Here is a 26,695-nt window from a genome sequence, read left to right as displayed (position 1 = left end):
GAGCTGTGTGAGTTTACTACAGAGGAGAAGATGAAGAGGGAGGTAGAAGAGTGAATGAGCAAAGTTTACTACTATACAGAACATAGAGGGGCAGGTTGTTGGACTCGTGTGGGCTGTGTAAAGAAAAAAATCTGCATCAACATTCACGTACAAGTACTGTGGCTCAGGGCCTGCGGTGTGTTGCCTCACAACAAGCTGGTCCTGGGTTCAAAACCCAGGCAGGCCCTCTTTGTGAAGTTTGTGAATGTTCTTGAGGCTACCTATTATAAAACAATATAGTGCTGAAGCAATATCATGATGCAAGCACTGAATGTGGATGTGTGCAACAATGTGAAGGCGCTGAAGTTGCAAACACAAACAAGTGATGACAGGTGGATGAAAGGAAGACACTGGCTGATCACATATGGCAGTTTTTATAGCCTGGAAGAGCCAGAGGTGAGCTGCTTTAGCTTAGGGCGCTAACATGTCAGTGAATTTCCCTACAATATATGCTAGAATGGCCTTCCAGACAGTGGGAGGATTGTCACCGGGGAGCAAAAGTATCATAACGTACCTGGTTTGAAGTGGCTCAGTTTATGAATCAAAGATTTTTGCTGAAACAGCATAAAATATATCCTATTCAAACCGGCCCATTTTCATTCCAGGCCATCAAACACTACGGTTTTGTCAAAGCTGTTAGCCACTCTGATATGCACAGGGTTTGCTTAGTAGTACTGAGAGCGGGTCTGTCATTCTCATTTTGTCACACACAGCTTGTAAAGGACCACTTTGCGCCACACTTAAATGCACGAGATAAGCATTATATATTTCAGCATGCAGGGTTCATGTATTCTAACCCAAACCATGATCTTCTTCTCTTTATGCAGTAAAAAGTTAGTGCACACAAGAAATTAATGAGTGAAAACAAAGTAAAACACAAAGATTCAACAACAGAATATTAATCCCAGTGTCCCCAAGCTAGAGACTTGCTCAAGTGTGCAAACTACACCACCCCCGCCGTTCTAACCACCTGATGTCGCTGAATATTGCAGCATAGCTGTTTAAATAGTTAAGATATATTTAGGATATTGTAGTTTTATATTCATGTGGCATATAGTGCGTTCTCAGTAGGCCAGGTGGTGGTGGCTCTGATGTGATTTTGAAACTCTCTGAAGATAGTCTGTCCCCACCCTCTCAACACGGGTTCTCTAATTGAGTGTTAATTTGGTGCTAATTATGTAACATGTTATCCCAGTGAGACGCCCCAGATGCCACGAGACGAAGGCGTGTGGAAGAGTGTGTAGAACTGCAAAGCAAAGCATTTAGGGAGACGCGATATGATGCCGGTTCTGCATCTGCTTCGTGAACTCAGTAAATCACAATGCTGGAAAAAAGAAAACAAATACACACACTCATACATCCCACATAAGGAAGCATTCAATCAATCCAGTAGTGAAAAGTGTGCTCTTCAAAAAGGCCATCCTCACACGAACTGCAGCTGCTTGTTAAACAAATATTCTTCTCTCTACAAGCGAGTGTTTGAATAAATCATTCAACAAACATTTCCCTGTGAAAATGTGGACCTTTAAACACTTTTTCTTTTCTTTCACTATGAAAGTAATAAACACTGATTCTGGGCTATTTTTTTGAGTGGTCGGGCCCGGGGTTGCGCTTTTCTCCCTCTGTTCTGTTTGCTCTTCAGCATACAGTAAATATAACATGATTAGGAAGAAGATCTCTCTGGTCTTTTATTCATCAAAGTTGGAGAGCTTCATGCAACATATACCACTGAATATTCTGCAGGGGCGCCGATGGAGGCTGTTATGATTTAGGAATATGTGTGTAGTGCTTGCTTATTACATGAGAATGTGAAGGTATGCACTTGACTGTGAGCCTGCTGCTTTGATCAAAGGATAATGCTCTCATATTTTAACCAGCTCTGGGGAAAGACCAAAAACATCTATACATTTCTCAGTGCTTATAAAATAGTCTGCCTTACACTCTACTGTCTAAATCTCTACAGAACTAAATCTTAAAGAGAGGTAATTTTAGATCTAGTCAATTTAGTTTATTGTAAACATTCTTTGAACAACATTAACTGTTATATTTACAGGAAACTAATTTAGGAAAAGAAAAATACATGTTTAATATGGTATTGAATTTTTAATCTATTTTGAGGACTGTTAGTGTAATTGACTCAAACTAAGCTATGTTGTGGTAAATCAATTGAGGTCAACTAGAGATGTACTGTACTTTTTATAACTATTCCCAGTTTCTTATTAATGATTTTCTTGCAGTAAGAACAAGGATTTATCCTCTAGTGGGCTTTTTCGGTTTTTTTGTACAGTCTATTGATGCAGTCGCATATGGAACTCGCCCAGATACACTATTACTAAACTCCACTAATGATGCTATGCATCTTAACTCAGTGTTATTGTCACGGTCCGGGGCAGCGGCCGTGTGGAGAGTGGAAGGAGGACTCAAAGCGCAGCACTTATTCAGGTGTGAGGGTGATTTATTGATAATAACAAACATAAAGAGGAGATGGCAAAACAGAACTACGGATGAACTAAACTGGGTGAAACTACACAAAGGAGTGGCAAACCTGAACACGAAGGGAGAACAGCAGGGAGAGCACGCAGAGGATTTCACAGGGTAGATGCAGAGTACGCAGGGTAACACAGAGGATGAACACAGGTAGGAACACAGACGACGCGACGAGGAGCAGAGGAAATCACACGCTATAAATACACAAAGAGACACTGGGAAATCACACACAGATGGGGGAAACAGCTGGACCTGATTAACCTGACGAGACAGGGGAACACTAACACCAGGGACCAACAGAGGGAGCACAAACCCAGAACCCAGTGTCTAAAATCCCAAACACAAACCATCCCAAAACAGCCATGAATAATAATGAAAGTAATAACAATAAGTACATAAACATAAAGTCACTGAGTCATGGTCGCAGGACCATGACAGTACCCCCCCCCCCCCTCAAGGGCTGGCCCCCGACAGCCACAGAAACACACCACCAGATCCGGGCGGGCGGCAGGGGGCCCAGGACGGAGGGACCGGACCACGACCACGGACGGAGGCCCCAGAGTCCCAAAACAAAGATGAACACAAAACCCACAGGGGAGCAGAGTCCAAAGCACAGTTCAGGAGGCCGTCCACGAAGAAGGCAGCGGCGGCGCGTAAAGAGTTCAGGAGGCCGGCCGTGCGGAAGGCAACGGCGGCGCGTAAAGAGTTCAGGAGGCCGGCCGTGCGGAAGGCAGCGGCGGCCACACAGGCGATGGCGGTCCGGGGGCCGGCCGTGCGGAAGGCAACGGCGGCCACACAGGCGACGGCGCTCGGCCAGTAGCCTAGCCAGCGGTCCAGAAAACGGCCGTTTAGCTCCAGACCCAAACGAGGCTGGGCCAGGCGAGGCTGAGGGCACGGAAGCCGGGACCGCAGCAGGCGGAGATGATGATGCAGACACAAAGGCTGGACCAGACGAGGGTGCAGACACGGAGGCTGGACCAGACGAGGGTGCAGACACGGAGGCTGGACCAGACGAAGATGAAGCCGGACCAGACGAAGATGAAACCGGGCCAGGCGAAGATGAAACCGGGCCAGGCGAGGATGAAACCGGGCCAGGCGAGGATGAAACCGGGCCAGGCGATGAAGAAGCTGCAGCTGAAGCTGGGCCAGGCGAAGCTGACGCTGTAGCTGAAGCTGGGCCAGGTGAGGATGAAGCTGGACCAGAATCAGGCGAGGATGAAGCCGGGCCAGGCGTGGATGAAGCCGGGCCAGGCGTGGATGAAGCTGTAGCTGAAGCTGGGCTAGGCGAAGCAGACGCTGAAGCTGAAGCTGGGCCAGGTGAGGATGAAGCTGGACCAGAACCAGGCGAGGCTGAAGCTTCAGGCTGAGGCGTGGCAGTAGCAGGTGGTAGCACTGCAGGTGATGATACTGCAGGAGGCGGCGCTGCAGCCACAGGTGGAGAAGCAGCCACAGGTGGAGAAGCAGCCACAGGTGGCCGGACGGGATCCTCGGGCCCCCCAGCAGGCGAAGCAGGAGGCTGGACGGGCTCCTCGGGCCCCCCAGCAGGCAAAGCAGGAGGCTGGACGGGCTCCTCGGGCCCCCCAGCGAAAACAGCCGCAGAACCAGTGGGCACCGGGGCCCCCGGCACACATGAAACAAAGCCAGTAGGCACGTGGGCCTCTGGCACACATGAAACAAAACCAGCAGGCACGTGGGCCTCTGGCACACGTGAAACAAAACCAGCAGGCACGTGGGCCTCTGGCACATGTGAAACAAAACCAGTAGGCACGTGGGCCTCTGGCACATGTGAAACAAAACCAGTAGGCACGTGGGCCTCTGGCACACATACGGAGGGCTGCAGCTGCGCATAGCACTGACCCTGCTCAGGCAGTGACAGCCCGGTGCAGTTCACAGCTGGCATCTTGGCCACCAGGGGTCCAGAGTAAGCTGAGGGCAGCAACCCCGCCTCTGGGGAAGCCCCGGAGTGAGTAACAGTCACTAATGTTGCCAGCTGTTGAGGAACAGGTCCGTAATGTAACAGTTTGTCTCCCTGCTCAGAAACGGCGGTGGAAAAACAGTGTGAAAATTGTGGCTTAAGGGAGGCTAATGGTTGAGCTACAGACTGGGAAGCTTGTGGCTGGACACAGAACTGAGCCGGAGAATGGTGATAGAGTCCTGGCTCAGAAGGAGCGGCAGAGAAACAGTCTCTCGGTTTCACAGAGGGTCTGTACACGCCCACTTGCGAAGGGTCCGTTACCACGAAGGTGGGTAAGCGATCCGAACAGTCTCCCATCCCGCTCTGGATAGCCCCAGAAAACAGAGTCTCGGAATCTGGGGAAGCCAGAACATGTCGCTCGCTCACCGCCTCGGACTGCTCGGAAGTAAAAGCAGACGGGGGGTGAAGACCGAGGTCCAGAAGGAGGAACTCCCGCTCCCACGAACAAAGCGAGCCCAGAAGCCATGGGAGACCGGTCACCAGACGCTGTAGCCACCTCTCTACAGCGCGCTGGGACGTGCCACCCGGGCTTTCCAGCCACAGGTCGATCAGCTCCTGTGTGGCATCGATGAGATTTTCCCGTAGTTCCCTGGATGGATTAAGCGCTGCTGGGTCCATGTTGTGGTCGCGTCGTACTGTCACGGTCCGGGGCAGCGGCCGTGTGGAGAGTGGAAGGAGGACTCAAAGCGCAGCACTTATTCAGGTGTGAGGGTGATTTATTGATAATAACAAACATAAAGAGGAGATGGCAAAACAGAACTACGGATGAACTAAACTGGGTGAAACTACACAAAGGAGTAGCAAACCTGAACACGAAGGGAGAACAGCAGGGAGAGCACGCAGAGGATTTCACAGGGTAGATGCAGAGTACGCAGGGTAACACAGAGGATGAACACAGGTAGGAACACAGACGACGCGACGAGGAGCAGAGGAAATCACACGCTATAAATACACAAAGAGACACTGGGAAATCACACACAGATGGGGGAAACAGCTGGACCTGATTAACCTGACGAGACAGGGGAACACTAACACCAGGGACCAACAGAGGGAGCACAAACCCAGAACCCAGTGTCTAAAATCCCAAACACAAACCATCCCAAAACAGCCATGAATAATAATGAAAGTAATAACAATAAGTACATAAACATAAAGTCACTGAGTCATGGTCGCAGGACCATGACAGTTATGGCTTACCGCAACTTTGCTATTAGTAACATGAGTATACTCACTGCCCATAAAGCCCCTTTTCCATAAGTACATACTTGGTTCGACTCTGCACGTTTCACCATGGTTTTCAGGGTTTTCCATTAGTTTAGTTACACCTTGACAAGTTACACCTTAATAGTACTGGGGTGGATCACTGTTGCCCCCAGAAATGGCTTGGGTCTACATGACAGTGCTGGAAATATTGCTCAGAGATTTTGGGACATACTGACATCATAGCATCAAGCAGTTTTTGCAGATTTGTTGGCTATACTGATCTGCAGGCTTTTGTGGCCATTTGGGTACAGTGAATTCATTATTATGTTCAAGAAACCAACTTAAGATGCTTTGAGCTCTGTGACACATTATCCTGCTGGAGGCAGTGTACCCATCTCCTGATGGCTAAGGTCATAAAGAGATGGACATGATTAGCAACAATATTGGCTCTTCATGTTTTAGTGATCCTCAGTTGGTACTAGAGGACCCAAAGAGAATAACACCACCACAACCAGCATAAAGTATTAATGCAAGGCAGGATGGATCCATGTGTTTGTGCCGTTTACACCACATCCTGATCCTAACATCTAAATGTTGCAGCAAAAATCATGGCTCAAACCAGGCAACATTTTTGCCAATCTTCTATTGTCCAATTTTGGTGAGCCAGTGTGAATTTTAGCCTCAGTTCCCTGTTTTTAGCTGACAGGAGTGACACCCGATGTGGTCTTCTGAAGCATTCCTCTTAAACCCTTGACATGGCATATAGGGATATCCCAGTGCACAAGCAGTTTCTGGAATGCTCAAACAAGCCCATCTGGCTCCAACAATCACTTCAACAGGTTACCTTGATGATGTCTGCATATCTAAATGCATTTTGATGCAGCAATGTGACTGGCTGATGTTTGCATAAACCACTAGTTAAATGGGAGGACCTAATGAAGTGGCCAGTAAGTGCAAGTCTTTTAAAATGACAAGTCAGAAAAGGTAACTTGCCAAAAAAGGTATGGCTGCAATTAGCTTAGTTAATTTGCTGCGAGTTATTTATCTGCAACAATACAACGAACTGATAATGTGGATTTATTTTCACCAAATATGGAACAGATATCTTTGAGAAAGAAAAAGAGCACATCACCCATTTCCTTTTCAATGCAATAATGGCAGGGGAGATGACTGTAGTTAGTTTAGCACTAACAGAACTCAGCAACCCCTCATTCAGCACTCAGCCTTGTCTGCATTCACTAATAGATTTCCTATTCTTGTCTAATTAATAAGGGAAGCCTTTTCCCCCTGAAAGGCTCCCAGAGCTATATTGAGGGGTGGAGAGGTCGCTTGGAATCCATCAGATGTAATGCAGTTAATCAGCATAAAGCCTGCTTCAATGCACTGCTAAACAACGACTGTAGGAATGGACCCAGCCTTCATAATGCACCACACCGGGACAGGGAAGTGTAGAGATAATTCATAAACAGTATTGTGCACTGTCGAGTTTTTAGAGAAACTGCACTTACTTACTTTCTTTATTATCTGTTAAGCAGTTTTTCTAGTCAGAATTTAAAATTACTAGCTGAGGGAGAGAACGCTAAAGGATTTGTGGGAGAGAATATAAAAAATTTAGAATGTGGGGGAAAAGCCCACAAAACCACTCGCATCCTACCTTTCTGAGCAACAACAACGGCAGGAGAGAGAAAATGCACAACTCAGGGAGAGAGGAATAAAGGAGACCAGAGAGCAGGACCATATACAGGACAAGAAAAAATGCTATGATACTCCTCACACCCACATCATTCTGCAGCAAACTGGCAAGTCAGTAATAAAAGCTGACTCAGTCTCCTTCTGCAGTGCACATTTTACTTCATTGTTCCACGCATTTGATTAAAGTACAAAAAAAATATCTGTTCCTGACACAGTGGGGAACAGAGATGGTCATAAAGACAACAGATGAGTCAGGGAGGGCACTTCCTATTGATGTTGAGCATCTGACGAGCTAGACAGAAGTGCCAGATTATAATCTCACTAAGGTCAATCAAAAGCGTTAATCAGCATAATCTCACCTGCACCTACAGCCCACATATCTGCTGGCTACCTGGAGCCTGGCAACATCCTTCAAAGAAAACTGCCATTTGGGTGCTGCTGGCACCCGCTACCATCATCTAATCAGTCTCATTGGTACCTGATTCAGAGAAATCAGCTCTTCTTTAGCTGATACAAGCAAGGAGATTTGGACTGTGTGTCCAAGTGGCAATTGGTTTATGCAAGGAACAGGTGGAACAGAAACGCATTCATTTGCAGTTACTGCAGCCGGGCATGTATTCATGAGTGGGAATATGCAGTTCACACATAGGGATGTGCAGCAGTTACATGGATGCAGTGATGTGCACAAACACGCTGTACTGGTGTGCAAAGTATGCACACATACACACACTGTAGATGCTGACACTGGCATCTTGGACAGCCTCTCAAACTGTGTAGCGATGCCAGAAGAGGAGGAGAGAGAGAGAGAGCGAGAGAGCAGGAAAAACATCAATGCTGCTGTAAAGACATTATTTTCATTGTGTATCAGGGAAAGTGGTGGCACCATAAAACGGTAATGACAGTTAAGGCGTTTAGTCACGGACTTACTGGAAGGTGCTGAAAAACCCACACACCCATATTTTGACATACATAACATTCTTTGAAGCGTCAATCCTTAAAAATCTTATGACCTCATTAGTGGGCATCCGTATACCTTCACCTGTCAAGATGGAGTGAATAAAATTGATCTCTTCATTACAATGCAATGTTCAGCTGGGAAACCTTGGGTCATGGCATTCATATGGATGGTACTTTGACAGCTACTGCCCACCTAAACATTAGTGTAGACCAAACACCCTCGATGGGAAAGACAATCTTTAACAGCAGTGCTCACGCCAAGTGGGAAAATGCATCCTACCACCCTTGCAAGGCTTTGATGTGGAGTCCAAACCCCACTGATCCCAATCTGATCGATCATCTGAAAGATGCTCTGGAACGAGCCTGATACACAGAGGCCCAAAGGACTCGATGCCAACATCCCAGCGCCAGACACCCCAAGACACCCGCAGAGACACAATGATTAGCAATTCCACATCTGATACATAGCTCTTTGTGTGTGTGTCTATGGAGACAGAGATGCTTTGATTGGGCACTATGTATGTGTCAAAGGTGTATAGGTCAAGGGTGACAAAAATCTTATGAAGATCATTAACTCCAGGGAGGGGGAAAAATGTGATGGTAGTTACAAAAGCTATTATTTACCCTTATATTGTTGCTATTTTTTAGTTTGGTTTGTACCGTATTGACAAGAAAAACAGTTTCTATCATTTCACTCAAAATGACATTGTTATACTGCCAAACTCTCTGAATAACAGAAAATTTTAACCTTCCAGATTTTTCTTGGAGCAACCTACAAGGTCTTTTGGCACCCTGAAATGTTGCATTATTAGATTTACCTGCAGGCTTGTAAAATCACAGACAGTCTCTCCATTCACTTTTTAACTGCTCTTTGTCCTGCATCTGAATGCAGTTGAGTAGATGTGCATATTAATCACATTAAGTGTTTGAAAATATGCCAACAGATGCTCAAAAACACCTTTATTACTCACATCAGGGCGTCTCCACGAAGGTGTCCACAGTCACTGCAAAGTTTAGATCAAGTGTCTAGTGATTTCTCTGTTTTGTATTGTCAACGTTCTCTGTGGTTGTTAATGGTCATACTCCCTATCATTTAATTGGACCAAAGCCTTTCTTGAGTTTCTTTTCTTGAGGACAGCGTATAATGAGAGGGTTATTCAGAGTCCTCTAACTGACCTTCAGCCATTACATACTCTGTCATAAGAACTGTGCTGCGGCTCTTCTTGAATATAAAAGAACTGTGAGCACTTTCCTTTTTTCTCACAAGGAAAGGAAAGGAAAGGAACATGTCTGCAAACTAAAAGGTTTGCAACGTCAAAAGTCACAACATCATCAAATCAAAATACTGTAGCCTACATAGCAATGAAATGTCATTAGAATTAAAAAAAAAACAACCAAAAAACAAAAAACGATACTAATCTAAGTACAACATTATACTATAAGCAAGATGCTAACTGACAAAACTTCCCTGCTAGTTGTTCAAATTAAACCTCACACTGAGGCCATTTGCACTGCTACAGCTACTGCTGGGTTTAAAAATGAAACTACAGGAGCTCCAACCTTGCTGCAAGGTATGAAATTGTACAATAACTCACATGTAGACTTCAAAATTGAGAAAGGAGCACGCTATCTCAGTGTTCAGTTCAAAAGGACATTGTCTTTCATAGCAGGGTAGGACACAAATGGAAGAAAAATCATAGCTTTGGAGTGACTGCACGAACATGCACATTGTAAGGTACAAAAAGAGAGAGAGAAAGTGTCAGAGAGCGAGAGAAAGCCTAGATCTGTCTTCTCGAGAAAGCGAGGATTAAACAAACAAACATGTGATTTGCATCCGGAGGAGAGTACGTGACAGCAGAGCTTTGTTTTTCTATTCCCCAGCAGTTCACGTACAATGCCGGGCTTAGCAGCAGCCTTGTAAGGACGGCAATTTCATTCTTGAGAAGTAAACTTCAAAATAGAGCCAGCTGCGGTAACATTTCTGGAGATTCCTGAAGAGTTTCATGCATTTTAAGAACCAAAAGTCCTTCTTTCTCATCCTTGATGAACAATAGGTGGTTCTGGATGAGATTGAAATGTTTGCGCTCTGCCTTTCACCAAAAAGATTTTGTGGTTTAAGTGAACTACCCAACAGGCTACCTAAATTTAGTATTTTAGTATTAGTATTTATTTATTTATTGTCATTGTCAAGAACAATGAAATTGCGTTTGGGGCTTCCATACAACCCAAAAAAAAGAAGAAAATAATAAATACCCCTTAAAACCCAAGTGTACAAATTGCAAAAATAAATCGTGAAATGTTCTGATAAAAAGCACAAAAAGGCCAAATACACTTTATAAGTACTTCTCATCCAACTCCTAACAAGAGTTTGATGACAAGATTGTTGCCACTTATATATGTGACTACCTGTAACTATCTGTGGGATAGCCAGGCCATCGCTTGACCCTGTAAGAGTAGAAGCCATTATACTCAATAATGATGATCATTATCATTAGACTTGTCATTAATTTGTAGGGCAAACTGCTACACAAAAGACATTTAATGTTCTGTGTTGTTTGATGACTTCTTAAAGGTGACAGCAAGTCCTTCACCTCAGACATCTGACAAATTGATAAACTGCAGACAAGTTGTACAAACACATAGTTTGTGATCAGTTCAAGCCTTATAGACAAGAAGCTCAACCTCAAAGTCAGCTGACCATTGAAGAATTTTGTTGTTGTAGTCAACAACTCAGATAGAAATGATCATAGTTTGGACTTTATCTGATATGATGGGAATTTGCTTTAGTTGGGGTTGTATTTGATCTATCTATCTATCTATCTATCTATCTATCTATCTATTAGGGGTGCAACAATACTCGTATCGATATTGAACCGTTCGATACAGTGCTTTCGGTTCGGTACGCATATGTATCGAACAATACAAAATGTTTAATTTATTTTATCAACTTTCCTTCTGACGATGCTGTCTGTGTTGAGCGCTCAGTCGATCTGCGCTCGACAGTGCAGCCTAGGCGGAGTAGTCGAACGCAGATTCACTGAGCGCAGGGCAAGCTAGCGAGACAGAAGTTAAGTTCTCCTTGCAACATGGCAAATTAAACCTCCCCCACCCTCATTCAGATCTGGCGTTTGGAAGTATTTTGGTTTTCATGTGACGTATGACCCTGAAGGTAAGCGCGTCATGGACAAAAGTAAAACAGTATGTTGGATGTGCCACACAATGCTCAATTACATTGGTGGGAACTAGTGTGTTAGCGCAGTTAGATCGTTAACGTGTTGGCCGTCCAGCCCCACGCACGGGGCGATCTGCGGTAGCTCGTTAACGGAGATTTGCCGTGTTGTGGCTTTAACGTCATTTCAACGAGATTACCGCTGACAGCACTAGTGGGAACAAAATGAATATGCCTGCATATTTACTCCGACATCATCCTAGTGCAAAGACAAGTGGAAGCAGACAAAAACAACAAGCACGCATGCTACAACCTTTACCCGAGTCATTTAGACAGCTGTTAGCACATGATTCTCCTTATGGGGACCTGATATGTTTAATATGCTGCTGAGAATATAGCCCAGAAGAAGCGTATAGTATAGCTTTTAGTTTGGAAAGAGACATTTCTCTGTAATAAACTCTCTTTTCCAAAGATGAGTGATTTCTCGATCAGATATATTTATTTTTTTCATTACTTTGTTGTTTCAGCAACATTAAATTTAAAAACTGTACTTTTGAGTTAAAATATATATTTATAATTTTAATAAATGACAAATTAAAAAGGCATGAACAGTTTTTTGAACCTGACACCAAAATATCGAACCGAACCGTGAATTTTGTGTATCGTTGCACCCCTACTATCTATCTATCTATCTATCTATCTATCTATCTATCTATCTATCTATCTATCTATCTATCAATCATAGTCTGAAGTACTCATGTTATTGGAAGGCCACGCTATATAAGTTCAGTGTCATTCATATTGCTATGATAAGTGATATCAGTGTTATGAACGTTATGACTTATCCCTATCATAGAGGACACGTTCAGTGAAAGGAGACCATTTCACTGGACTCAAAAATATAACAGTAACAGGTCTTTTTAGACGTACTTCGTCAGCCACTACATAACACTGTTTAATTATTGACCCAGACTTCAAAAGGCTTCAAAAGACAGAATAATAATTTTAATTTCACTCATGCTCTTGTACTTACGCTATAGGCCTAGATAATGATAATAACCACAGACAGAGGGTGTGTATGTGGGTAGTGTGTGGTAGGTCAGGCAAGATTAATTGTGTAGTATGTAAATTTCATTCGTCACATGCAGACTGATGTCGATTTTAATTGAATTAAAACAATGTGAACTCTGGCCTGCTCAGACTCTAAGAGGACAGCTGGTGAATAGTGATGAAGTGAGTTGGAGAGACAGGAGGAGGAGAGGGCGGGGAGGTGAGGGGTGAGGTAGATATGGCAAGGGGCACAGATTAGTTAATGATGAGAGTGATAGTTGACCCTAAACTAATGAGCCATTTTCTTCCATCCTATACAGTGCTATTGTTTCACCAGTAACTGAGCTGCTTTGTAAATTTATAGGCTCTGAAAAGCATGCGGATTTATCAGTATCAGCAGGTTGTGACAGATAATATAAAGCAATTTTATATTGGGTGTGCCATCCTGTCATGGGTGTGATTGATGTAAGTACACAAGTGCACTGGTGTGTAAGTGAAGTTGGGAAAAGTCAACTGCTGGCGTAACACTTATCTCAGGTGTGAATTTATCATCTCGTCTCCAAGGACATGTACAGTAACCGAGGCTGAGAGTCGATCATGGCAGGCCAGCACACGACAGGCATCCGAGTTACAACGTATTCACGCAAGCACATAGTCTCGGAGATGGAGAAGGTTTCAGCTGAGGCTAAACCCATCTCTTTTTCTCACCCCACACTTCTTATCTCTCACCTCTCATTCCTCATATTCCCACTCTATGGGATAATATCATAGCTAATCGCTGCCTCTCCATCCATCTATCCTCCTTCGGCCTGATAGATGAGGACAGAAAACAGACGGAGGGGGTGTGGATACCACACTCCTCTTTCACGTCTCTGCTGACTGCTTCTGCCTCCGCTTTTTTTCCCCTTGCTGCATCCACGGAGGCTACATCCAGCCGACAAAGTAAAAGTCAAGTCATCGCCTTGATAAATAAATATATAACTACATCACACAGTCATGCTCACACATGTGCATGTCGCCGGTTACATTTTATAAGGCTGTGAAGTGCACGCACTTCTGAAGGTGACCCTGTGGAGGAAGAACGGTAAGAAACCTTTTACTGCAATGAGACAATGTCCCAGCTCACCTCTCCCCACATCAGCTCCTCATTACACACACAAATACACTCGGTTTCTGTAAACTCTGATGGAGGAATCTTAGGTGTAACACTGCCTGCTGAGTGTATAAAAATCAGACACAATGCATGCCTATACAGCGAGGACACAAACAGTCACATATTTTATCCTCACAAATAAACATATTCATTCACTGTACATAAATTGAGTTTTCCAAGCATCGCCCCTTTTGCGCTGTGGACATTCTACAAGCGGTAATGTAAGGTAGACGATTCCTCTCCTCCCCTCGATTTCCTCTTGCCCTGTGCACCTCCAATTCACTGTGCCAAATGGTACATTTACATTGGCCATAACCTCAGTCACCATGCTTGCAGGCTATGCTGAATGTGCAGGCACACATTTCTACAGTGAAGGGATGCAGACAGTGGTATAATGGGAGCAATAGATAGAAACCCACGCCCGAGGCATCCATCAAGCCAAACGACTCCATTACAGTAAGTCCGACAGAGGCAAACGGTAATGTGCACTGTGATAAACACTAGGATAATAGTCTGTTTATAGTCCTGGACACACTGTTTCTGCTGGGAAACACTGGCTAGGAATACAGATAAGATACACGAGCACCAACCTCTATCTTTTTCACTCTGTTCTATCGCTTCTCCCTCTCCCTCTTTTTGCTGTTATCAGTCACTTTCGCTCCCTTGTTCTCTTTATCCTTTTCCGCTCTCCCTGTATAATATTTTCCTTCCTGCAGAACACAGAGCAGGCTGCATACATCAGCTGAACCGAGCTTTATCTGGTGTTTTACTGTTGTAGCATTACCATCACAGTACTGGAATGAGGCCTAAGAGAGCCATAAAAATTTAACAGAAACGATTCAGACGTAGAATGAAACATCACACAAAATTCCCACAAGTATGTATGTTTAACGTTAAAAAGACAAACTCGCAGGCACGCACAGATAAAGCGGCCCGCGCTCGTATCGGTTCATATCATAGGTGGGTTGCAGTTTCGGCTCGGAGACTGCTCCGTGTGTCTGTGAAAGTGGGAAGGGGTAAACACAGTTGTAGACAAATCTGACCACACTCAGCATTCCCCAGAGGAACCGCGGAATGGCCAACCTGCTGCTGCTATGAATCAATTATAACAGTACACAAAAAGGCACTCTCTTTTAAAGATGGGAGGTGGAGGTGAAGGCCCATGGGGGGCGGGGAAAAGGAAAATCTTTCCATCTGTTGATAATGGTGCATTTGTTCTCAGTGCACTCGGTTGCTGCACGGGCTGTACCTCCCTACGTCTGCACGCTCAGAATCAGATAAGAAAATTTCAATGCACCGTGACATAAACATAAAATGAGGCGAGGGGCTGTTGTTTGTTTTACATTCCGATTAACCCGAAGAGCATCAGAGCTTGATTAAGGGGCTCCTGGATCAGCCTGATCTGTGAGGGCCTGTGTTTATGCTCATAGTTAACCTCTATTACAAGACTTACTTTATTCCACATAGCAGCTCCTCTACTGCTTCTAATGGAAGTCATTACATAGTGGAGTAGGGTCAGAACACACGCGCACACACACACACACACACACACACACACACACACACACACACACACACACACACACACACACACACACACACAGACACACACACACACACACACACACACACACACACAGTCTGCAGTGAGGCAGGGTCACAGCAAAGGCCAGTATCTATTGCGCTATATTTAAGATCAGTTAAACTTAATGACCTCCTTCGTCCTCTTGGCCTATCAAATAAACTACAACATTAGCCCTTGGATGTAGTTTGGCCTTTTATGTTTGCTGTCCAGGCAATGTCGGTTTTAACAGGATGTGATAAAATGTGGATAATCGCACACCCACTTGAGGGGATGATGGTGTAGGTTTATTATAGGAAATGAGCCCATGGTGAGAGGGAGCTAATCTGATTCTAACAGGAGACTACAGCTTTAAAAGAGGAGGTATCCCACTAAGGCTAAATCAAGTGGTACTATAGTATTTAGAGTATCCCCATATTTTTTTCTTTTACAACAGAAAAAGCAGAGTAGAAAATACAGAAGAGAACGCAGGCATTTACATTACTGCATTTCCCTGTCAAAAGAATCTCGCTAAACTGTTGTCATGGTTGATAGTTTTCTGCTGCATTAATGCTGAAAAGCATCGTGTCCCAAGTGTAAACTTTCTAACTCTGTTTTCATGACAAATGATGGCACTTTATGTTCTGCAGCCAGCATGGGATTCACTCATGAAGCCTACACATTTTATAGCATTCAATTAAACACACCAACAGTATTATTAGACCATATACTCACAGGACAGTTTATTAGGTACACCTTTCTAGTACTGGTGTTGACCCCCTTTTGTATTTGGAAATGCATTAGTCCTTTGTGGCATAGACTAAACAAGGTGTTGGAAACTTTTCTCAGATATTTAGGTCCATATTAACATAGCAGCTTCAAACAGTTGCTGCAGATTTGACCACATCTGTGGCGTGAATCTGAACTCTTGGACATGGTGCAGTACCCGACTAGAAGCACCTTTCAGATGATGGGTGGCTGTGGTTATAAAGGGATGGATGTGATCAGCAACAACACTCAAGTAGGTTGTGGTGTCCAGTCATTTTTAGTGCACTGAGTTGCTGCCATGTGATTGGATAATTAGAGATTTCTTTTAAACGAGCAGTTGAACAGGTATGCTATGGTGTGCACTATGAATTCAAAACAACTTAAAACAAAATCTATCAAAAACAATTTAAAAAGTAAATTTAGCCAAGGTGAATTGTTGTGGTACCAAAAGATGAAGGGATTTAATTCACCTTTCACTAAAAAATGCAGAAACAACAAAGTTTCTTTTAGGGCACACTGGCAAGGTAAAGTCCTCAGAGTTTGCTATTACATTTTCTCCAAAAAGTTGATTAAATAAATAAATAGTTCTCAGCATGCCAGAATACCTTGAACTTTCTTTTGGATTGCTCCAAAATTATTTAAATGTATTCAATTTATTATCTAAATGCTTAGCAAACCTGCAAATTTTGCTCATATCAACTGTAGATACCACAATATCTAGGGAAGGAAAAAGGTTACTTTCAACACTGGTGATGTGACTTTGGAGCTATGGAACAAAAACCCAAACTGGTTAACAAACTGCATGACCCACAACTGAGGGGTACTCACGTACTAGAGTAATGAGTCAACCAAGCTGGGAAGGCTCTCCCAGCGATAGTAATGGCAATAATGCCAAATTCTAATGTGTCTGCCTGTTGAACCCTGCCGTGGATAAACTGATAGCCCATCAGTCACAACCACAGCCGATCTCAAAACCACACCTCCAGGATCACTTTTAATCTTATCCAACAGCACACTCTGCTCAGGTTAAGACATGTAGCTTTCTCTCTCTCTGCCAGACAGCAGTGCACTTCAAATGCATAAACGCCTTCATATTACATAACAACAATGGCCAATTACTCAAAAAAGTGCCACTAAGGATATCAATCAAGTGTTCACAAATATTCAGTGTGGGGAAAACACCAAACATGCCCATGAACAATCTATGCGGACACATTTAATAATGAAATCATATTAAATATTTGCATTTATCATACCACTATCCTAAACATCATCAAAAAGATGCGCTGAATAATTTCTTGTAATTGCTACATCACAACTGAAAACAAAGAATCCACTCAATATAGCAGTGTTAGTATACAATATACTGTAGCAGTCAGTATCAGACAGATCAGTATTCTTTAGGCGGCAACATTGAGTATAAAAGGGCAAAGGAAAAACTAGATTCACCCTCAATCCTCATCAGAGCAGTTAACCTGGCAGAACACACAAGCCAGAGCATCCAATTCCCAGGTTTCAACAGATGAATGCGTTTATTTGTCACACGCTCACCTTGCAGCTGTGCAAGGTAAAGAGAAAAAAAAAAAGGAGTGAGAGATGTATAGAAACAAAGAGTAAGTGCACTGTAAATCTACTGACCTTGGTCCTGGCTCTTTAGCTCTCTGTGTGAACGAGTTTAGCCTATAGCCTTAAATATTTCAACACTGCTTAGCTGACTGGAAAGTGCTGAGTTAGAAGGAGGGATAGATGCCAGGCCACAGCATTCACCTCCCTCCAACAATTAACACAACAGCAGGACATCATTGCCATACCTTTGTGTCTGTGTTTGTATGAGTGTGTGTGCGTGGCTACATGTGTATCTTTGTTACAATCCTCTCCTTTTATTCAACTGTCTACTATAATTACTACTCTGCTCATTCTTAAAACATGTGCTACTATGTGGAGAATTTGTATAAATGGCGCCTCTACACGCAGAAAACACATCTTCAGTTTTCCTGAGAACTTACCAGTTACTGTGAGTTCAGTCGTCCTTCTGACCACAAAACCACCAAACTGGACTTCGCAGGTGTAATTCCCAATGTCATCTTCTGTTACCTCTTGGATAGACAGAATGTCTCTCTTCTGGATGATGCTTGCACGCCACTGCTTTGGACGGCACTCCTGTGTACCAAAGAACAGTCAGATCAGAACTGTAAATATCTATTTACTGATATATCACGGGAGGTGTCAGATGTCATATAAGTGACAAGTGTAAAGACGCTGTGGACTTTGTGCGGCCAGAGATGGAATATTCTGGGAAAGCAAGGCCTTGAGAAATTTAAGACCTGCAGAATCTTTTTTACAAATATACATCCATGAGATTTCAAACACTTTAACAATGCTGAGTGTAAAAAAAAGTGAATAAAGTGGTAAAAACACATAGCTCGTCACTCTGATATAATAATTTTATAAGCTAAAATGATAAAACTAAGCTATTGTCCTACTTATCTGATCAAGATTTATTGCACTGAACGGAATATTCTCCATTCAATATTCTACAAAGGCCACAGAGAGACAGAGAATTTTATTTACACTACTCTCTGCAGACAAAATAAGTGTGTTTGTGCTACATCCGTGTGAATGCGAGTATACGTGAGCAGGCAAAGTGAGTGACTTCGTGACATGATACTTTCTTCAGCTCCTTGGTGCTCAGCCAGGGACAGCGGTGGCTCGGTGGATTCTATTCTACCATTGCTCTCGGCAACCTTCGAATTCAATCACGGAGGCTCCGCAGTGGTCCAAATAACTCCGGGTTCCAGCACTCCCAGTCATTACCAAGATCGTAATTGAATTCTGGAAAAACCTAGAGGTCAAGCCCGGCCAGCTAATCTACCGCTGATCTGCCTGTGATTAGTCTGGCATGAGCCTTTCTCCGGGATGCACTCTGTTGTCCGCAGGCCATGCCTGACCTAGGAAAGGCAAGAACCCAGGTGATGGGGGCGGAGGTGCATGCTGAATAAAGATCAGGGACCAGGAGCATTTGGAGGGTATCCACTCTTTCCACAGGGCACAGAATGACATTGCACAATTTTCTTCTCATAGAGGTTTTGTGTTCATTATAAAAGCCATCTCTGTGGCTGCCCTCTGCTCCCTCCTCACTCTCTTTCGATGACTCTCAAAATGGTGTGGCACACTGCGAATGTGGCTTAAGGATTTCATTGTCATCATTGCCTTTATATATAATCTGCCGAAGTAATCTGGAAACACAATTCCAATAAGGCTTTAAACACAAACAGGCAAGAAATTAGATGAAAACAAACCAATGAAGCACTGAAGAATATTTCTCAGTTGTATAATCAGAAAGACAGACGCCCCCTTCTTTCTGACAAATAAGAGGATTCAGGAAACAAAAATATCACTGAGCCTCCAGGCAAGGATAAAATAATGATGCAAAGATCATATGGCAGAAGAAACATAATCACATATTAACGAGCACGCTCAGTCGAACAGCAAGCTCACCTTGGACCAGGTGATGTCTGGTTCTTTGCCAGGTTCAACATAGTCATCTATGTCAGGACAGAGGATGTCTTTACTCTTGCTGAGCTCAGCCTTCTCCATTCGTCTCATTTTAGAGTTGTAGCACAGGTTTGTGTCATTTTCCGCCACAGTCAGAGACATGGAAACCTTCATGCAGTATGTAGAGTTCCTGTCGGCACAGAAGAACAGTGCAAGGAGTTAACGAATGAGTTTGATTAGAATAACGCTCTTATTTAGTCTTCTTTTATTGTCAGCTCAATAAAAACATCTGCAAAGAATAAGAAAGAAAAAGGAAACTTCTTATATGATTTTTCTTTTTCACAAACCAAAAACGAACCATGTTTTTTTTTCCTTTGATAGCTTTTCAGTTATTATTCTTTTCCTTTTTACCCCCCTCTGCCTCGCTCGCCCTCTTTTTGTGTTTGTAGTGCTAGCAATAATGGAAAATCAGTGGAAAACATTCATGACTACATTCTGAAATTTTTTTTTTTTTGGGGGGGGGGGGAAGGCTGCTGCCCCCGCGACCCGGCCCCGGACAAAGCGGATGAAAATGGATGGATGGATGGGGGGGGAAAGCTGAAATTGTTAATCTGAAAAAACGAGAAATGCAAAAATGGTCTCACAACAGGACAGTGAAAGATTCATGGCCTCTCGAGGACTCAACCCTCCCCCTTTTTCTCAGCAACCACCTGAGCTACGACCCGAGCTTTGATATTCGAGAAAGAAAGATGACTCTGTCTTTAAATTAATGTTATAAAAACGATCATCAAAGCCACATTCATTACAGTCCCTATCACCACTGACACATAGCTAAGAACTGACTGTAACAAAGTGTTCCCTGGTAAGCCTATGATACATGGCCGAAAATCTGTGGACACCCTTGCCGCTGTAATAGTTTCTACTATTTTTGGAGGTCTCTCCACAAGATTTTGGACCTCAATCGCAGGAATTTTCTGGCATTTAGCTTCAGTGCTCCAGTTTCTTTCAGACTTTAGCAGGGCTGTGAGGTTGTAAAAAGTTGTAAAAAAAAATATGTTTCTAGTTTGAAAGCACTTTGTAGAGATACTTACATGAAATCATCTCTAAAAAGATATCTGTTTGTGAATATGCAGAGTCTTTGAAAGGGATAAGACTGATAATCGTATCCCTTAATCCTGTCCCTGAAGCTTTGTAGCTTGGTGCAGTTTGCTTGTAGTCTGAGTACTACATTGTGAGTACTTTATAAACAGAGGAATAAAGAGAAAGAGAAAAGGGGGGAAATCATTTGATAAAATGCAATTTCCAAAACACTGTCTATCAATTAAATACAGTTTAAGACAGTGATGCACTCCTCAATGTATCTGGGGAAGGAGGAGGGAGTATGGTGACGGCTGTGGATGGGTCTGTGCCTGAAAAAATGAAAGACACTTTTCCACATAAGTTGCAAACAATGTTGGGAAAATCAAACTGGGATATTTCTGCAGGTGCTTTTCTCACCTGTAGAACACAACAGGAAGTAGCCTGGGTCAGACAAACTATCATTACTCCACTTGATTTAGGTGACCTTCTTATCTGGACAGAGTGTGAAGGAGGCACATGATGTCCACTTGCTCTGTGTGAATTCACCACACAATTACCTGAGCTACTCTCATAAGGGCGCAAGTACTTTGTACTAGGAAGCTGGTAAAAGACTCCTAAATGTCCAATCCGACTGATTTAGACATTTAGGTTCTCTAGCTAATGGAAAGTTAAAGGCTACGTGCATGTACCAAAAGGGCTGCAGCTTCAGTTAATGTGGAACAGCAAGCCAGGAGAGGTGCTTGTGGTCAAGAAAAAGTGTTCGAGTGAGTGAGTAAACCGGTAAACACATCCAGAGTTTGTTAGGAACTTCCGATGACATAAAGAATGCCATTGCGGTAATTGAGTCTAGGGGTAACGAAGGCATGGATCCACGTGTCTGTGAGACTAGCCTGATCCAAACCATTACAAATGGCCTCACCCCAAAAGACCACATTCTTTTTAATGTGTGTCTGTCTGGGATAGCTCTCACTTGGTCAGTCACCTTGTTGGAAGGCTGGTTGTACAGGCCATATGGGCTTTCATTTCATTACATTACATTTATGGCTGGCCAGATGCTCCCATTCACTGTAAATGACGGAGTTTCATATGATCTATTCAGGTTATGGAAGCAATAAGGGAGTCCCCTCTCTCATATAAACACCTCTGACCTCCTGGGGCCATAAAACACAGACACAGACATGCACGTGTGCACCCACGCATCTATGTATGCTTAAAAGACGTGTGGCTATGTGCTACTATGGAAGGCTAGCAACAGATAGTACTAAGAGGGACAAAATGAGAATACACTGTAGCTACTTGGAATCAGAGAAAAAAAAAAAAGAATATTTCTCCTACATAAAAATGACCAAAAGGGCATCTAGAAGATGCTGTAGGAAGCTAAAGCAAGATGCAAGATAGCCCCACAGAGCTATGCCCTCTTGGTGCAGAAAACTAACATTATTGACTCAATACCTCCTATCTGGAGGGAACAGAGTGGGAAGATGTGTTGCTCGAGGCTTACAGAGTACACGTGAACAATACGCTGTATTTGTCTACTGTACAAATACAACTATGCAAACATACACTCAATGGCACAAACACGGGCATGTACATCACATTTGCATGTAAGGAAATTTATACATATATAAAGTCAAGCCAGAACCTGTATCAACCACTGAAGTGCCCAAGAAGTCTGCAGAAGACAACTCTGCATGTTAAATATTCACAGCAGGCACCCCGTGGCATTGTGGGAAGGTGTTGGTGCTTACGCTTGATTGATGGACAGCCGGAGGTCGATGCACACTCCTATGGTGTCGTTCACGTCTGTCACATTCTATTTAAGTATAGCAGCTTTAGATATTTGTCTGCAGCTCGTGGTAGCTGTAATTCTCCACATATTATTATCTAACATGTTGGACAGCGTAATCATGGGAAGTAAATGCACCATTTTTCGCATACTCTAGAATACAGGTTTATTACTGGAAGTATTATAAAATAATTTATCCACCAAAAGTATAGACTGTGGCAGTGAAAGAGTGGAAAAAAAAGTCTGTTGGCTCAGTGACTCTGACTCAGTGTTACAGACCTGAGAGATGATATGCAGAGGAAAGAGAGGCGGGGAAAGAGCAAAGGAATAAAAGAGAGAGAGTCAAAGGGAGAGCATGGAGATTGGTATGTAAATTAAGTCACCTTGACATGAAAACTGGCAATTGGACTTAAATTTGCAGACAGAGAAGGACAAATAATCATTCACACACGCAGACACACACACACACACACACACACACACACACATGCACACAATAAATGTACGCACAATCTATCCACAGAGAAATAGTGTGGTGTGCCTGAGTATCTCTTTCTGAGAAAAACACCTGGAGGGCTTTAGCGAAAAGCTGGACTTAGAACCGATTTACCTTCAATTATAGACATTACACAACATACACATAGCTATAGGATAATGTATTATGTATACTGTACAGGCAGGGGATGTTAGGACAGTGACACATTTTTGTTGTGTCAGCTTTAGCCCGTTAAATTACAACACTGACTTTGAACTTTACAATGACAAGGACTTAAAAGTACTGACTAACAGCTTTGACAAGAGAGTGGTCATTATAGGATATATAATCATCGGTGCTTCTAAATTGCTGATTCCAGTTAACTCTTTCATGTTATAAAACTTGTCCCCACTGCTTATAACAACCCAATCTGACCACAGTCATTTTGGTATAAATAGGTATATATGTATCCTTAATATTTAAATTTGGCATACAGGTACAGCTAAGGTCCCTAAAGGTTCTCATCTATATCTCACAACAGGAGGTATAGTGTCATTATGTTGCCTGGCAACCACCTAACAAAATGGGTTAAAATGACCCAGTTATACCGTTTATGCACCTTATAAAAGCATGTATCATATTAATTAATACTAAATAACATAAATTTGTATAAATGCTGCAAATACCTAACAATGGACTAACTCTCAGACTAATCAATCCTGTAGCATGGGCATGTGTTATACCATGCAAATAGTCTTAAGAGACCCCTCATTACGTCTGCCAAGGAGGTTATGTTTTTGGTAGCATTCGCATGCATGTCATCATTCTGTCTGCAAACACAATAGCTCGAAAAGATTTGAATGAATTCTAATAAAATTGTGTAGGAATGTACAGTGCATTCATGTTGGCTTATATCCAACAAGTTCAAGGCCCGTGTAATGATTTATTGGTTGAAAAATGACAAAACCCTTAACATAAAGGGAATGATATACAGATGGAGATTCTACTGTAATTTATTTTATTATCTACATTACAGTAAAAGGTTATAACTGGTTAAACACGTTACAATTTGTATACATGTGGGGGGTTTTTTTGGAAAGCAACATATACTAAATGTGTATTACTAAATATTTAGTTCTATAGCAGATGTGTAATTCTACACATCTACTAAAACCACATAAATAAAAAGTTCTTAAAAATAATTAAACTCATATTACACTTGTCTCTACTTTGCAAATGTTTTTACTGCACTACAAACTTCTTAAAGTAAACTACTACAAAACTACAAAGTCAGTATTTGATATGGCCATCTTATACTTCAACACGGCCTGAACTCTCTTAGGGATGACTTTTTGTAAATTCTTATGATTTTCTGTACATTTCTTTAAGTACTCTTCAGGATAGTTTTCCAGGATTCTTGAAGGACGTTTAAAACTGTTCTTGGGATGTTGGTTGCCTTTGCTCCATTCTCTTTTAACATGATGCTATGTTAAGATATGTCTTTGTCATTGTGTGGCAGTGTACAGGATGGGAACACTGTCATGCTGAAAAATGAAGCCAGTGATTGAAGTTTTCAGTCAGAAGTTTTCCAGTTAGTAGTGGATGATGGATCAAAATATGTATATTACAATATATACGCTCTGTCATTTGTAGGCTGAGTGCAGGCAGGAGTGGTAAAATGGAGGACCCAAAGTGCAAACTCCGGAGACAAACGTGAACTCAAACAGAACAAAACTAAGACTCCAAATAACTTACACAGGCAGACAGAACACACAGGCAGACAGAACACACAGGCAGACAGAACACACAGGCAGACAGAACACACAGGCAGACAGAACACACAGGCAGACAGAACACACAGGCAGACAGAACACACAGGCAGACAGAACACACAGGCAGACAGAACACACAGCATATATGATAGTAGATCATGACACACAGAGAAACACAGAGCTTAAATACACAGAGGGAGCAATCAGGGAATGGGAAACAGGAGGGAAACACAGCTGGGGCAAATCAGGCCTAACGAGACAGGGGAAGCAAAGCCAGATACATTAACATAAGACGTGGACCTTCAAAGTAAAACAGGAAACATTACACAGAGACGCATACTTGACACGGGGATACAGCAGACAGGGGAGACAGCAACTATGGATCACAGACAGAAAACCAGAACACTAAAACTAACAAAACCCACACAGAGAACCTAAACTAAGAATAATCCTATAACCCATAAGGCAAAGCTAGAATATAATGAAATAAACAGAATCAAGGAACCAAAAAACACAAAACACTGGGTCGACGACCCAGGCACCTTAACACCCTCTAATTGTCTATTTTTGATAACATTTAAAAAAAAATCATAGTTAACCCAAGTGTACATGAATATAAGTACCTGTATAACATAACAAGTGCAAACTGTTCAGTAGATACTAACGTCTCCATTAACAACTATTTTCTATCAAGGACGTTACTGATATAGCACTGACACAGTGTAAGTTGAAAACTTTCCATGTTGTAGAAAAAAAGAAAAATTCTCTTTGAGCAAGCACTTTGTGCAAACACTAAAAATTAATTATTTGCTATTAATTAATAGCTAAATACAGATTTTGAGAAAAGCAAATAATCTAAGAGAAAATAAAACACACAGAAGTGAAGCTCTGTCTACAATACTGTACCAGTGGCACATATTGTGATTTTAATTGAATACATTAATTATAAGAGTCAACAAACCAAGTAAATCATTATGGTTTATTAGCCAGATTATTAACTTTACATATTATATATAGAAAGCCAAACTATAAATCTAACCTTATATATTCAATTTTTGAAAATGTTAGAGATGTTGTTTTTAATTATATAGTAGCATGGTTATGTCATTTTTTTATTCATCCCAATTATTATTATTATTATTATTATTATTATTATTATTATTATTATTATTATTATTATTATTATTATTATTATTATTATTATTATAGGGTTGTTTGAGATGTCTCCAGGTAAATTAAGGTATACTGAAACTCCTATTTGTAATCTAAAGGGGGTGAAGAAAAGACTCCTCTTTGCCTGCAGGGAGTTTTAGGGGAGAATGTTTGGGTCATATGTGCTACAGTGTGTGACTCAAAAGCTTACACTCTAACAAAAAGACAATTGATTTCAGCTCTGAGGCAAATCTCTTGCAGTGTTCTGATTAGGATATCTGAGAAGTTCGAAATCCTGTCAGCTCAACACAAGCAGAGAGGAAAACACAGCTGGGGGCACTTTGTTACGATTGCACTATTCTGCAGAATTATAGCATTCACAGAATTTCCAACACAGTGTATACAGTTGTGGCCAGAAGTTTATCAACAGTCATCATGGACATGATTGTTCTGACCTGTTCTTTATCCAAGGTGCAATGATTATACAGCATCAATCTTAAATCACTTTAAAAAGCACGGCTCAGATATATAGATACACCCACTTTAATCTTTTAATAAGTGGTGCTGAAGGTTTTACAATGTCTTCACATGGCCAAGGCCCATTAACTTCTCATTAGTGAGCACGATTGACTACAACTGGTAGTTTCTCTTTGTTGTTTGACAGCACTCACTGAATTGAATAATACTCCGAACAATGGGAAAGTTGGGAAAGAATCGGTGAAGATCTAAGAAAGAGAAATGTAGATTAGCACAAGTTGGGAAAGTCTCTTGGAGGCATTTCTGAATGACTAACGATTCCAAAATGATCAGTTCAAACAACTGTACATAAGTACGAGTTCTACAAGCTAAATCACCACTTTGACAAAGTCTGGAAAAATTGG

At 42.3% G+C, this 26,695-nt stretch overlaps 1 protein-coding gene across 5 annotated transcripts in view; it reads right to left on the bottom strand.

Moving 5' to 3' along the window:
• The window catches only part of il1rapl1a (interleukin 1 receptor accessory protein-like 1a), a 188,902-nt gene that overhangs the window by 86,297 nt on the left and 75,910 nt on the right, over positions 1-26,695 (bottom strand). For all 5 annotated transcript variants that reach the window (XM_004551239.5, XM_076874880.1, XM_076874883.1 and 2 more), the window contains exons 4-5: positions 19,553-19,739; positions 18,061-18,214 (exon numbers count right to left, since the gene is read on the bottom strand). In XM_004551239.5, coding sequence (XP_004551296.1) covers positions 18,061-18,214; positions 19,553-19,739 — 341 coding nt within the window. The remainder of the gene's footprint in view (positions 1-18,060; positions 18,215-19,552; positions 19,740-26,695) is intronic.

The sequence above is a fragment of the Maylandia zebra genome, linkage group LG16, assembly GCF_041146795.1.
Source record: "Maylandia zebra isolate NMK-2024a linkage group LG16, Mzebra_GT3a, whole genome shotgun sequence".
NCBI classification, from domain to species: domain Eukaryota; kingdom Metazoa; phylum Chordata; class Actinopteri; order Cichliformes; family Cichlidae; genus Maylandia; species Maylandia zebra.
The sequence above is the reverse complement of the archived record's forward strand: the minus strand, read 5'-3'. Positions and strand labels throughout refer to the sequence as shown.